The 14,993-nt window shown below is 39.9% G+C and overlaps 1 protein-coding gene across 2 annotated transcripts in view; it reads left to right on the top strand.

Annotated features, from left to right (window-relative positions):
* Positions 1–14,993, top strand: part of pgap1 (post-GPI attachment to proteins inositol deacylase 1) — a 154,362-nt gene that overhangs the window by 80,489 nt on the left and 58,880 nt on the right. For both annotated transcript variants that reach the window (XM_055637794.1, XM_055637795.1), the window contains 3 exons: positions 10,685–10,778; positions 13,201–13,291; positions 13,387–13,584. In XM_055637794.1, the coding sequence (XP_055493769.1) occupies positions 10,685–10,778; positions 13,201–13,291; positions 13,387–13,584 (383 nt within the window). The remainder of the gene's footprint in view (positions 1–10,684; positions 10,779–13,200; positions 13,292–13,386; positions 13,585–14,993) is intronic.

Raw genomic sequence — 14,993 nt, 5'->3', positions numbered from 1 at the left:
CAAGGCAAACAAACCTCTTCAGCAGAATCCTGCTAATGCTTTTTCCGTGTTTTCCTGTCTTTTGTTTTACTATTGTTTTTACCAACAAAGTTTCAATATTGTACTTTTTTAATGTTTTATCCATGGGGAGCACAGGGGCACAGTGTTAGAGTTGCCTTACTGCGCCAGAGACCCTGGTGCAGTCTGTACGTATGCTCTCCCTGTGACCGTGTGGGTTTCCTCCTGGTGCTCCAGTTTCTTCCCACACCGCAAAGGTGTCTGGGCTTGTTGGTTAATGGGCTTCTATAAATTGTAAATTGTCCCTAGTGTGTAGGATAGTGTTAGTATTTGGGGAACGCTGATCAGCGCGGTCTCAGTGGGCTGAAGGGCCTATTTCCGCGCTGTATTTCTACCCTAAACGAAACTAAACTCTGGGAATTTAACAACCCAGCTGAAAACAAAAGCAAAACTGCAGCACAAATATCCTCATTCAGTGGCCTGTCAAAGTGATTCAGTGAATCACTGTATCTCCAAAAGGAGCAATGGCATAAACTGATGCTGCATTCAACTTAGCATTTATTGATTGGAAATTGAATGTAGATCACAACTGTATTTGACCATTTTTAATTTGATTATTGAAGAATTTTCCCTCTTCCATGATGTTTCCAATTTCAAAAATAATCTTGTCTTGTCTCCTCTGCTTGTAGTTAGTATATGTAGGAGCAAGGTATACCTGATGGTCAGTGTTGAGGGGTATTACCAATTTATTTTTGTGAATAGAGCACCACCATACAAACATAGTTCAAATGTTTCCAGTTGTGTGCAGTTTTGATCCCCTAATTTGAATTTGTGAGGAAGGACATTCTTGCTATTAAGGGAGTGCAGTGTTGGTTTACAAGGTTAATTCCCGGGATGGCGGGACTGTCAAATGCTGAGAGAATGGAGCAGCTGGGCTTGTACACTCTGGAGTTTAGAAGGATGAGAGGGTATCTCATTGAAACATTAAGATTGTTAAGGGCTTGGACACGCTAAAGGCAGGAAACATGTTCCCGATGTTGGGAGTCCAGAACCAGGGGCCACAGTTTAAGAATGAGGAGTAAGCCATTTAGAACGGAGACGAGGAAACACTTTTTCTCACAGAGAGTGGAGAGTCTGTGGAATTCTCTGCCTCAAAGGGCGATGGAGGCAGGTTCTCTGGATGCTTTCAAGAAAGAGCTAGATAGGGAGTCAGGGGATATGGGGAGAAGGCAGGAACGGGGTATTGATTGGGGATGATCAGCCATGATCACATTGAATGGCGGTGCTGGCTCGAAGGGCCAAATGGCCTACTCCTGCACCTATTGTCTATTGTTTCTCCTCAGATGCCAAAGAGTTGTTTGTTGAAAGTTATAGATATTGGGTGGCTATATACCACCAAGGTGATTTTATTACACGTTTGTTCCTTAGTATTACCGCCTTCTTTTCATTCCTGTGCTGTTGAATGCTATCAGTCAGGCCCAAATCCAATCCAACCAGCCATAAATAAGCTTCAGTAAACAAAACCACAAGACAAAGGAGCAGAATTAGGCCATTTGGCCTATCAATTCTTTTCCACATTTGACCATCAATGATCTACTTTCCCCTTTCAACTCCATTCTCATGCACTCTGTTGAAAGGATTCCTTTGGTTTTCTGCTGAAATTTAATTGGAGTAATGCTAATTTTAAATGGTAAAGCCAATAATACATCCATGGTTTGCTCTCCAAAGGTGGGGAGGAGTGCACATTTTCTTTCTTTCACTGCTTTTCAGTAAATTACACGTTAGATGTTATGTTAGATCTCTGCTTGTATGATTTATTAATACTGATGCTTGAAATGTCCATTTATTGTAGAGTTGTAAACGCTAGGTAAAGCCCTAAGTCGTCATAAGATCTGATAACATCGACTTCCATTCATAGGGTCTCAAAGTAAGCATCTACGTTCTGGAAATAGTTTCAAGGATCAGCAAGTTTATCTCTTGTGACAGAAGGTTGAGTCATACACAGAGATGGGGGGAAAAAATAAGTCAGGATATGATTTAAGGGGAATTTATAAAAGTACGTTGTTTACTAAAGTTAATATGAAACAATAGTTGAAGACACAATCGTATATCAAAGGAACAAGCACAAATCATAGAAAACAGATCCAAGATCCTTGTGTGGAAGCACATAAAGCAGAGTGGATTATTTTTTGTGATGGTCTTCACAAGGTGATGGAGACAAAACTGATCATTCAGTGGAAGGTTTAGTTTAGAGACATAGCACGAAAACAGGCTCAACGAGTCCAGTGCTGACCAGCGATCCCCACACACTTACACTGTCCTACACACACTAGGAGCAATTTACAATTATACCAATCCAATTAACTTACAAACCTGCACGTCTTTGGAGTGTGGGCGAAAACCGGAGATCTTGACGAAAACCCACGCGGTCACAGGGAGAGCGTGCAAACTCTGTACAGACAGCACCCGTAGTCAGGATTGAACCCAGGACTCTGGCGCTGTCAAGCAGCAACTCTACCGCTGCGCCACCATGCCACACAGGGAAGGTGAACACAAAGATATTATATCTTGTGCCAGCTGGAATTTAGATGAATGAGTGGATAATTGAAATATTGGGGATTCTGAGAAGTTCTTGATGGGGTGGATGTTTTCGGAGAATTTAGGATGCGAGGACCATCAGCAAAAGCAAAATTTTCTTCCCTCTGGATTGAGGGCCTGAAACTATTATTGAGAGGCTATGATTGGGGGGGGGGGGGGGGGGGGGGGGGGGGGGGGGGGGGGGGGGGGGGGGGGGGGGGGGGGGGGGGGAGGAGGATCTTGAGTTTTCTTTAAGGCAAAGGTGGATGGATTCTTGGAAAGGCAAAGGCGGGCAGATTCTTGATAAGGTAAAGTCAGAATGAAACATTACTGAGAGTAGATGTGAACACAGAGTTGTGGCAATCATTGGATCAGCCATTAGTTTATTAAAATATAGTACAGGTTGGATGGACCAAGTGGCCACTCTTAATTTACATGTAGATGTATGGAAAGAAGAACTATCTGTAATGTCTTATGTCCTACTGTTCTCAATAATTAATTATTTAATAACAGGGATTTTGTTAAGTTAAAAATATTATATAAACAGAAGTTGTTGATAAATTGTTTTAACTTCGTATTACTTTGGTATTTCAGTTGAATTAATAACATCTCTGACGCGCAGACCATTTTACTTCTTTAAAATTCTTCAGTCAAAACTGAAATGGGTAACATTTCTTGCCATTCACAGCTACTTCTCTTCCTCTGTAAGCCTGTTAAAATGCTCCATAAAAGTTCACCATACCAAGATGAGGGAGACTTTTCAACATTATTTTTAAAAGTTCATTTTGTGCAAAAATCTGTTGATCCGTGAAAGAGGAAAAACTTGTGGAGTAATATCCTAATTACATTTCATGCCGATGAGTGATTCTGCATGTATTAAGTCACACAATGTACTCCGTTGTGGCATAATTTTGCCGTTGCTAAGAACATCAAAAGAAATCATAACTCAAGAGCTTGACATCTCTGTTTTTCTGGTTTCCAATCACTGGGCTCTCTTGCACATACCTTCCCATGAGAGGTACTCGATATTATGTGATAACGTTTGACAGGTACTCAACTGAAAGGTCAATATGTTCTTGCGGCTAAAGACTCCATTGTAAATACCCAAGACATCTTGGAAGCCTTAATATATAAGAATGCAACGATGTTGGCAGGCTGTAAAAACAACATTAGTAGCCCTTGTCAGAGCACCATACAAGAGCACCATGTCAGAGCAAAACACAAAGGGACACATAGAAGTTGGAGAAACAAGGAACTGCAGATGCTGTTCGTTGTCTCTGTACTGTACACTGACAATGACAATTAAAATTGAATCTGAATCTGAATCTGGTTTACAAAACAAAAAGAAAACACAAAGTGCGGGGTAACTCTGGAGAACATGGATTGGTGATGTTTAGGGTCGGGACCCTTCTTCCAACTGAATGTGGTGGGGGGGGAGGGGGGGAGAGAAAGCTGGAAGAGCGAAGAGGCGTGACAAAGCTTGGCGAGTGATAAGTCGATTTTGGTGTGGGGGTTGCATTTGGTTGGACAAAGATCAGAATTGAAAAGGCAAGACATGATAGAAGAGTTGCGAATTGTAAAGTCAGTGAATGGAATATAGATGGAAGGAGAAGAGGAGGGGAGGGGAGGGGAGAAATGGGTGCAAGTCTATGCGGGATATAAGGAAGAGTGGTGGTAAAATGGGGGGATGGATAAAATTGGATAATGCAATGTTCATACTGTTAGGTTGTAAGCTACCCGATAGATGAAAATTTATAACAGCGATTGTATAATTACCACTAACCTCAATAATGATGTGCTGGAAAGACGAATGGATTTGTTTTAGGCACAATTCTCTAGATCTTTGTTATTCAAACATTAGTGATAACATCCAGCAGCTTAAATAGCCGAACATACTGACGAATTGTCGCAGATAACAATATGTATATGTATTCTCTCAACACATAAGCTTAGATTTTTTGGGCCTTGGTGTATACAGCCAGGGAATGTCTTGGTATACTATTCAAAAATGTTTCAGCTCAGTCACTGAGATCAGCATTTTCAGTGGCCTTCACAGTGGAAATTGTGAATAATATGTTTTAGTTAAATCACAAATTCTACATTAATTGCAGCTTCAACTGCTGTGCCATTAAGAATTTCTTAGCGATCCTGTGTTTACTTCCATGCACTGATGTCAGAACTGCTCGCAGAATGCTGATGTTTTCACCATCATTAAAATTATAATTCTAGACCCTTGTATAATACATAATAAAGTCAGGGAATTCAATAATGGTTCATTGAGTGCACTTATACATCTCAATATGAAACAATGCACAATGCAAAATGAAACATGTATAAAGACATGAGTCATTTTGTATAGAGTGAAGTTTGAATGCTGCCATGGACTTTAAAGGCTTTTCTTTATTTACTCTTCAATTTGCAATTCAGTTTGGGGATTGCAATGTTAATTATTTGGGTTTATTTGATTGAGCACAAACATTAGACAGTTTGGAAGTATTGACCAAATTGAAATTAGTGTTTGTAAAGCATTGAAGTGTTGTGAAGCTGCAGTTGAATGAAATCCAGAGGGTTAATGTTAAAATGTATCAGATCACCAACTCGGAATTTTCTGTGCTTTAATTATTGGAACTTTCTTCATATTTTAATGTAGATTAAACTGTGCAAATTTTGTAGTGAAGGGATCAGTTTGTATTAGATCATCTGTTTACTTATGGTTATGTAACATAAGGCATATAATAGAGATGAAGGCAAGACAGATTAAATAATCTAAAGGACAATGGTGCAAATGCTACACTGTTAATCCTGTATTTCCTTTTCCCCATTCTTGTCAATGTTATTCCCCATTTCAACTCTCTTGTTGATGTTGCTTTCAGTTTCACCGCTGCTCTTCCCCTGCCCAACACTCAAAAGATCGAATTAACAACTTCAAAAGGAGAGAAGGAATGGGTGACGTTTCGGGTCAAGACCTTTCAGACTCGACCCGAGACGTCAGGCACGGGAATCGCTATCAAAACATGGGGGGGATTGCCCCCCACCTCTCAAAGTATCGGGGATGCCCCCCCCCCCTCCCCCGCAGGATTTCCGCCCATGCGAGACGTCACTCATTCCTTCTCTCCAGAGATATTGCCTGTCCCCCAGTTTTACTCCAGCTTCTTGTGTCTATCTTCGGTTTAAACCAGCATTTGCAGTTCCTTCCTACACACATCAACAACTTGAACCTTGTTAAACCCATGATCCCTCCCAACTACTGAACAGTTTAAAGTGCACTAGGAATAGGAGTAGCACAAAAGGCTTGTTCGACCTTTCAATAAGATTGTGACCAGTAAGATCTTTGGGCTGAACTTCATCTTCCTGCTTGTTTATTTGCCAAATAAATCACAGTTTGAGCTGGTCCCTTATCTTAAGGCTATGCTCCTTTTTTCCACAACTCCCTGTGAACTTTCTCTGTCCCGCTTATAACTCAAATATTTCCTTATACAAGGAGACACGTATTGTTCACTATATCCTGTGCAGGCTTGGTGAAGCCCTGTATAGTCAAAGCCAGAATACCTTAATTTTGCACTTCATTTCTATTTTAATTACGTGCTTTTATTGCTCTAACCGCACTTTAAACACACTATACACACGCTTTCAAACTCATTTCTGAAACTAGCCCAGGGTAAAAAAAGTACAGAAAGTTACTTAATGCTTATAAGGTTCAGTGAGCTTATTTCTGCTTCAACTATTTCTGATAACATTGTTTTCAGCTAATTGGGTGGCTGCTTAACATATGGGCAGATTGAATAAAATCTAACCAGATATAGGAACAACAAACATTGCCTGTGTACATAGTTTCCCACACTAGGAGCACAAGTAGGACAAAATGCTTCCTGAGCCTCCTTCACCATTCATCTCACGTGTAAATACAGTAAGCTTTGTACTTCTTGGGTACAAACTGTAAGGTACACTGGGCAAGAGGACATTACACAATTATTGAACTTGGACAAAATCTGCAAGGTATTCTGGTGAAGGAAACAATATACCATTTATAAAACCGAACCATAATGTAGAGTTATGGAGACATATAACATGGAAGGAGGGCCCTTCAGCCCATCATGCCAACCAAGATGCCCCATCTCAGTTAGGCCCATTTGCCTGTGTTCTGGTGCAAGCCCTCTAAATCTTTTGTGAACATATATCTTTTAAATGTTGCTCTTGTCCCTGCCTCAAATACTTTCCATTGCAGCTCATTCAATATTCTACCTGTAGGGAAAAAAATATGAATTAAAAAATAGTACTGCTGTTGCAAGAGGACTATGTATTGCAAGCCTAGTAATTAAGATATTTTTAATTTCAAATGCACCAAATCAAAGATGATGTCAGTCAGCATATAGTTAATTTGGAAAGGATAATCTTGAGCAGCTCGAAACCTGGGACTTATGTTTCTATCCATATACTGTGGTATTTAATGAGAGGGTAGGTGGATAAATGCTTTCGGAGAACGATATTCAAGTTCTTTTCATGTCACGGTGACATCTGGCAGAACACCCACTAGTACAATGCTTTCATCACCACAGGTCCAATGAAACACTCTTTGCTTGGGTTTCAACAAAGAGGCAGAGTGCATTGATCATTCCCAAATTTACAAAATCGGGGGTAGGGAATGGAGGTGGTGCGGGAGGCTGGTTCGCCTGATGGCCATAGCTGTGCAATTTCTTACGGTCTTGGGCAGAGCAGATGTCAAGCCAAGTTGCGATTCATCCCCATAGGACGCTGTATCTGTAGGAACTGGTAAGTCATTAGGGATGTACCATATTTCCCGAGTCTTCTAAGAAAGTAGGGGCATTGGTTGCTTCCTTGGCCCTGGCATCAACGTGGTTGGGCCAGGACCAATTATTGGTGATTATGCAGAGAGACGTCGAACTTTCATCCATCTCCACTTGAGCATCGTTGATGTTGACTGGGACGTGCACACTATCCCACTTCCTGAAGCCGATGACTCGCATACGGACTAATAATTACCCCTCATCCAAGATCATCCGATCATTTGTTGTTGAGAGTGTATTGTGTATGAATTGCCAACTGATTATTTTCCACCATGACAATACAACAGAGACAACAATTTATAGCATAATAGTATGTGAGATAACTTGGTTTGGAGTGTAATTAGGTCATAAATGTTCGTTGTTTTCATTCCTTCATTTGTGCTTTTGCCATATTTTCCTGTTTCCTGCCCTGACATTTGCTGCTGCTTTTGAGGGTACACTTTCGATAATAAGTGCAGGAGTAGGCCATTCGGCCCTTCGAGCCAGCACTGCCATTCACTGTGATCATGGCTGATCATCCACATTCAGTACCCCGTTCCTGCCTTCACACCATATCCCCTGACTCCGCTATCTTTAAGAGCTCTATCGAACTCTCTCTTGAAAGCATCCAGAGAATTGGCCTCCACTAGCCTTCTGAGGCAGAGAATTCCACAGATTCACAACTCTATGGTTTTTTTTTTTTGGTTTTTTTTTTGTTTATTTTATTAGAAGTTAATACAGCACAAAACAGTACAGTGGCGCCTAATTTTAGGTGTCAACTATGTAATACCGTAATCCATTCTATGTACAACCTCTAGTTTTATGTTATAAGAAAAAAGTAAGCAGATCAAGAAAAAGAAAGCAATAGAAAGGGGAAAAAGTGGAAAAATAGATGGCAGAGAGTAGAAAAACGTGAAGTGTGTATATAAAAAATAAAAAAAGGAAGAGAGAAAGAGGAGAGTAGAAATAGAAGAGAAGGCCCCTTAAAAGAGAATTTTTCAAATCTGTATTCGGAGATGTAGATCTATCCGCGTCATGAACTGAAATCGGCAATCCTTACGGCACCGCTGCATCACATGATTCCAAAAAGTCGATGAAAGGAGACCAACTCTTTAAGAATTGGTCATATTTATCTATTAGTCGGAGTCTCATTTCTTCAAGGCGTGCTTTGTGCATCATATTCCTAATCCACATTTGAACAGTTGGTGTGGTGATACTTTTCCAAAATTTAAGTATCAATTTCTTTCCAATTATTAACCCATAATTAAAAAAAACTTTTGATCTTTATTTAAATTGGTATCTTCTCCTATTATGTCATTGATATAATCCATTCTGTTTTGGGTTCTATTCTTGACTTGAAAATCTTTGTAAATATATCGAAGCTATCACTCCAAAATTTATTCAACTTTGTACATCCACAACAAATGAGTGTGTTATATTAGCGTTTTGAAACAAACATTTATCGCATCTGGGAGAGACGTTTGGATAAAATTTATTCAACCTCGTTTTTGAATAATATAGTCTATATGATAATTTGAATTGAATTAAATTGTGTCTTGCATTAATTGAACAGTTATGTGTGTTCATCAAAAAATTTTTCCCCTCTATCCTTCGAGATCTTTGTCATTAGCTCTTGTTCCCAATCTTCCCTTAATGCTTCTGTTGAGGGTGATTCTCTATTTAATATATTATTATAAAAGTATGATATTAATTTTTGTGAATCAGCCTTAATATTCATTGCTTCTTCTAAAGGATCTTTAAATATAGTTTGAAATCTATGTGTATGTTTCTTCATAAAGTCACATACCTGTATATATTTAAAATATTGATTATCCTTCAATTTAAATTTTAATTTTAATTGTTGAAATGATAACAGTTTGCCCACTTCATACATGTCCCCTACTTTCCTAATCCCCAGTCTATCCCATTGCTGATATGTGTTGTCGATGAGAGAAGGTTTGAATGCGGGGTTGTTCAGTAGTGGGGTTAGTACTGATAAATTATTTAATTTCAAGGATGCTTTTATTTGTTTCCAAATTCTTATTATATTGTGAATAATTGGGTTCTTCTTATATATTATACTATTCAATTTTATCGGTGAGAGCAGGATCGTTCCTATATCGTGCGGATAGCACTCCTCTTTCTCCATTCTTATCCACTCCAACTGCTGAGTGGAACTATCTAGCCAGTATATTATGTTCTTAATATGCACTGCCCAGTAGTAATATATAAAGTTAGGTAATGATAAACCCCCCACTTCTTTAGATTTGCACAAATGCTTTCGTTGAATTCTATGTGTTCTGCACAACTCTATGGTTAAAAACGTTTTTCCTCATCTCCGTTATAAATGGCCGACCCCTTATTCTTAAACTGTGGCCCCTGGTTCTGGACTACCCCAACATCGGGAACATGTTTCCTGCCTCTAGCGTGTCCAAACCCTTAATAATCTTATGTTTCAATAAGATCACCTCTCAGCCTTCTAAATTCCAAGGTATACAAGCCCAGTCGCTCCATTCTATAAACATATGACAGTCCCGCCATCCCGCGAATTAACCTGGTGAACCTACGCTGCACTCCCTCAATAGCAAGAATGTCCTTCCTCAAATTTGGTGACCAAAACTGCACACAATACTCCAGGTGTGGTCTCATTAGGGGCCTGTACAACTGCAGAAGGACCTCTTTGCTCCTATACTCAACTCCTCTTTGTTATGAAAGCCAACATGCCATTAGCTTTCTTCACTGCGTGCTGTACCTGCATGCTTACTGTCAGTGAGTGATGGATGGAGTGATGGAAAAGTTCAAGATAGTGGCAATAAATGAAATGCAGTTCAATTTTACTTGGTGCTAGATTTTGCCCTACATTTTGTCATTGACGATTAGTATTCATTGCCGACCAGATCAGGACTGATAGTTTTCAAATAAAAACAAAGCTTTTGTGTCCTCCTACTTATTTGTCAATAAACATCCATATTTTTTAATTTATTCATATTTAATTAATTGTTTCTGACGATTGGCATTGGGCCCTAATTTTAGTTAACCAATAACATTTTTTCTTGCCTTTTGGACAGCGAGTCCAAAGGTTTGTATGAAGTATTTTGATAAATGCATTTTCCAATTTGCCACACATTTTGGATAAAAAGATTAGTGATGGTGTAAATCATTTTATTACATTATTGAAATAAAATAGGATTTTTCTAGAAATACATTTAATTGAAGCAAAAATTATCAGGAATGTGTCCAATGAACACAGTTCTTGTGTTAAAACTATATTAAATGCACCATATTGACCGACTCACTAAGATTTATTCCTTTTTGTTTTGTTCCAGCTGTTCAGATTCCATGGTGTTTACTTGCCCACATATGTTGTTGCAAACATATTATTAGTATTTGGAAGGCAATTAATCCATCTTCATAATGAAGGTAACAAACAAATGGCTTCAGTGTTTTTTAACCAGTTTATGTGTAAACAAAATAGCCGAATGTCACTGGATGGCAAACAGCGTGGCAGTTGTGCAGCAACACAGGGAACCAGCAACTTATTCAAAGTCCCCTTTTTAATTTTGTCACATTTACTTTGCAGAATCCAGCCACTCTATCTTGAAATTAGTTCCTGGCAACCCATTGAAAAGTTAACAGGACAGTTTGTATAACTGTCACATGTCGAGTAGTTTCTGGGAAATACGTTTTCAGATATTATAATAACAAGGAACTACAGATGCTGGTTTATAGACACGGATAGACACAAAATACTACAGTAACTCAGCGGATCACAATTCACAACTGAGCTTAATAATTCACAATTCTTTATCCTATCGGGCTCACACCTGCCTTTCTGTTCAACAATCTTCCTATCAAATAACACCCTCGCCTTTGTTCTCCTACAATCAGCCCTGCTCTGTTCTGCCCCTCCTTTCTTCCAGCTTTCTTTCCCACCCTCTTACAATCGGTCTGAAGAAGAGTTCCAACCTGAAACATCGCCTATCCATGCTCTCCAGAGATGTTGCCTGACCTGCTGAGTTACTCCAACACTATGTGGCTATCTACATTTTCAGAGTTTTTCCTTTATTGCACGAGAAAATATGGATAATCTGGTCCATAGAAGAGATATTATTACCGTTCTCTGTTATTGCCCACGAGAAGGCAGTGGTCTTTGAAATAGAAATGAAAATATTTTAATGGTAAGTTTTCCAGTTGCCGGAACTCTGTAGTGCAGTCTATGTACTGTGAGTGGTACACTTCATTTTCAATTTGTTTTACACTAGTAGGAGAATCCTACACAAGTACAGATTTTATTATGTGACAATTCGGGTCGAGACAGTTCTTCTGAAGAAGGGTCTCAATCCAAAACCTCACCTATTCCTTTTCTGTAGAGATGCTGTCTGACCTGCTGAGTTACTCCATCTTTTTGTGCCTATCTTTGGTCTATCTTATCTTTGCATCTACAGTTCCTTCCTACATATTTTATTAGTTGGGTCTAGTCTGGGTTGCTTTCGTTATTGCTCAACTGGTTATTTCTGTATGACCATAGAAGGCAGGATACTTAGTCCACGATGGAAAATGTATAGGAGTGCATTCTAACTAAAGAGTGCCTTCTAGTGGGCAATCACAGAGGTCATTACAAATATCCCAGGATTAATCTAGGAAATAACATTGAATGGCAATATCAAAGCATAGATAAAGTAAAAATTATGTAACAGTATGAAATTATAAATTGATCTTTGCAGTACTAGACAATAGACAATAGGTGCAGGAGTAGGCCATTCGGCCCTTCGAGCCAACATTCAATGTGATCATGGCTGATCATCCCCAAAAAGTACCCCGTTCCTGCCTTCTCCCCATATCCCCTGACTCCGCTATTTTTAAGAGCCCTATCTAGCTCTCTCTTGAAAGCATCCAGAGAACCTGCCTCCACCTGAGGCAGAGAATTTCTCTTTGTGTCTGTTAATTCAAAATGAATGCCTCATTGTGTGGTGTGTAATGGTTTTTATTCATGGGACTTAATCATTGCAGGCAGCACCAGCATATATTGCCAATCAATGATGCCCTTTAACAGGTAGCCATTTCCAGGACTACTTGAGAGTCAGCCACATTATTGGAGATTTCGAGTAACACATAAACCGGACAAGCAAGGAAGAAATATCCTTCTAACCGGATTGATTTTTAGGATAATCCAGTAGATTCAGTGTAATTGTAAATGATGAGAACTTTACTTTACCGAGCGTTAGTCGGCACTGGGCCTGTACTCGCTGGAGTTTAGAAGAATGAGGAGGGACCTCATTGAAACAAACAGAACAGTGATAGGCTTGGATAGCGTGGATGTGGAGAGGGTGTTTCTACTTGTGGGAAAAGTCTAGGACAAGAGGTCATAGCCTCAGAATTAAAGGACGTTCTTATAGGAAGGAGTTGAGGGGATGTTTCTTTAGTCAGAGGGTGGTGAATCTGTGGAATTCTTTGCCACAGAAGGCTGTGGAGGCCATGTCAGTGGATATTTTTATGGCAGAGATAGATAGATACGGCGAGCAGGCAGGAGAATTGAGTTAGGAGGGAGAAATAGATCAGCTATGGTTGAGTGGAGGAGTAGACTTGATGGGCCAAATGGCCTAATTCTACTCCTATCCCTTATGACCTTATTGTCCCCTGTTTTGAAGCCCCCTCTGCTGCCATGGGTATGTTTGAATTTGTGCCTGTAGATGATTAATCTGTGTTTCTGGATTCTTGGATCAGTAACCTCTAAAGTGTGGTACTGTGTATGACAGATTATGCCTCATATAAAATACCTAAATTGGACGCATCAGTCAGAAGAATCAAAAGCCCCTTTAATGTAATTCTGTTCTTTTTATAGGTAATTGTTTGGACTTCACCATTGCCTTACATGCAGCAGCAAAACCGTACAAAGTTATTCCATTTGTCAATCTTGCTGCATTTTTGTTAAGGTATGCATCTTGATTTTAAAACAAAATAAATGTGTTCTGCTGTTGGCTCTGCTCCGTATACCTGACATTGTTCACTATATATTTTTGTTTTGCAGATATGAATGGTTTCAGGATGTATGGTCTATTCTTATGTTACCTGAAAATGACATCCTTATTTTAAATGAACAAGGAATCTCCTCCTCAGCTATTTCGATTCTCCTCTTCTTATTTGGCACAGCGATTGTCCACTGGAGTGGAATCTTCTTTAGCTTATTACTTAAACAACTTTCTTCCTTGTGGTCACTATTTCAGAGGTAAGATTAAAGTCAATTCAGTGTTGTATTTATCTGAACCATCAGCCATTACTGCCATAGGGATAATGGCTCTGGTGGCTGGCATTAAGTATGGTCAGGAAAGTTTCCTCAAGTGTAGATGGAGCTACTAGGAAGGAGGCAATGCCTGACCGACTTGTGCGGCACGGTGGCGCAGCAGCAGAGTTGCTGCCTTACAATGCCAGAGACCCAGGTTCGATCCTGACCTTGGGTGCTTGTCTGTACGGAGTTTGCACGTTCCACCTGTGAACGCGTGGGTTTTCTCTGGGTGCTCTGGTTGCCTCCCACACTCCAAAGACGTATAGGTATGCAGGTAAATTGGCTTGGTATATGTGTAAATTGTCCCTGGTGCGTGTAAGATAGTGTTAATGTGGGGATCGCTGGTCAGTGCGGACTCGGTGGGTCGAAGGGCTTGTTTCCGCGCTGTATCTCTAAACTAAACTAAAAAGGGTACTGGCAGCTTGAATCAGGTGAATCCCCGAAGGAGTGTGAGGATGCAGGAGTATATGTAAAAAATGAAATGTGGAGAGCAGGAATGGGGCATGGGATAGCTTTGTCAAAGAGAAACCAAAAACATTAACTATATTAGGGGAAGTAAGTATTTAGGGAGAGAGTAGGGCCCCCTCAATGATCAAAATGGATATCTATATGTGATACCAAAGAAGTTGGGCAAGGTCCTCAATGAATATTTGACCTCGTTTTTACTTTGGAGAAAGACATGAAAATGAGGGAACTCAGGAAATTTAATTGGGATAGTCTGCATTACAGCAGAGGAGGTGCCAGATGTCCTATCATGTATGAAGGTGGATAAATCTCAGGAGCCTGATCAGTAATATGTTTGGACATTGGGAAGCAAGAGAAGAACTAGCATAAGCCCTGGCTGATATATGCACCATCGTTAGACATGGGTAAGGTGCTGCCAGCTGGAGTGTAGCTAATATTGTGCCGCTATTTAAGAAGTAAAGAAACACCTGGGAACTATAGAATAGTAAACAAAACATCTGTAGTAGGTTAGTTACTGGAGGAGATTCCAATAATCATGTATTTGGAAAGATTTGGGCTGAATAGGGATAGTCAGCATGTAATAGTGTGCAGGCAATGGTGTTTCATGAATTTGTTTGACGTTTCTGATGAAGTAACCAGGCATGGCCGTAGAGCTTTTAAGGTGCCGCATGGTTGACTGTTCTGGAAGGTTAGATCGCACGGATCGAAGGAGAACTAATTGGATACACAATTGCCTTGATTTGGCAGGAAGTGGAGGGTGTTGGTGGAAGGTTGCTTTTCAGACTGGAGACTCATGACGACTGGTCATAGGTCTACAGCACTTTCTGTTTTGCCCAAGATTCAAGCATCTACCTTCCCTCTGATTTTGCATTTCACTTCCCCTCTTT

This window comes from Leucoraja erinacea, chromosome 7 (assembly GCF_028641065.1).
Source record: "Leucoraja erinacea ecotype New England chromosome 7, Leri_hhj_1, whole genome shotgun sequence".
In the NCBI taxonomy this organism is placed as follows: domain Eukaryota; kingdom Metazoa; phylum Chordata; class Chondrichthyes; order Rajiformes; family Rajidae; genus Leucoraja; species Leucoraja erinaceus.
This window is presented reverse-complemented; position numbering and strand designations above follow the sequence as displayed.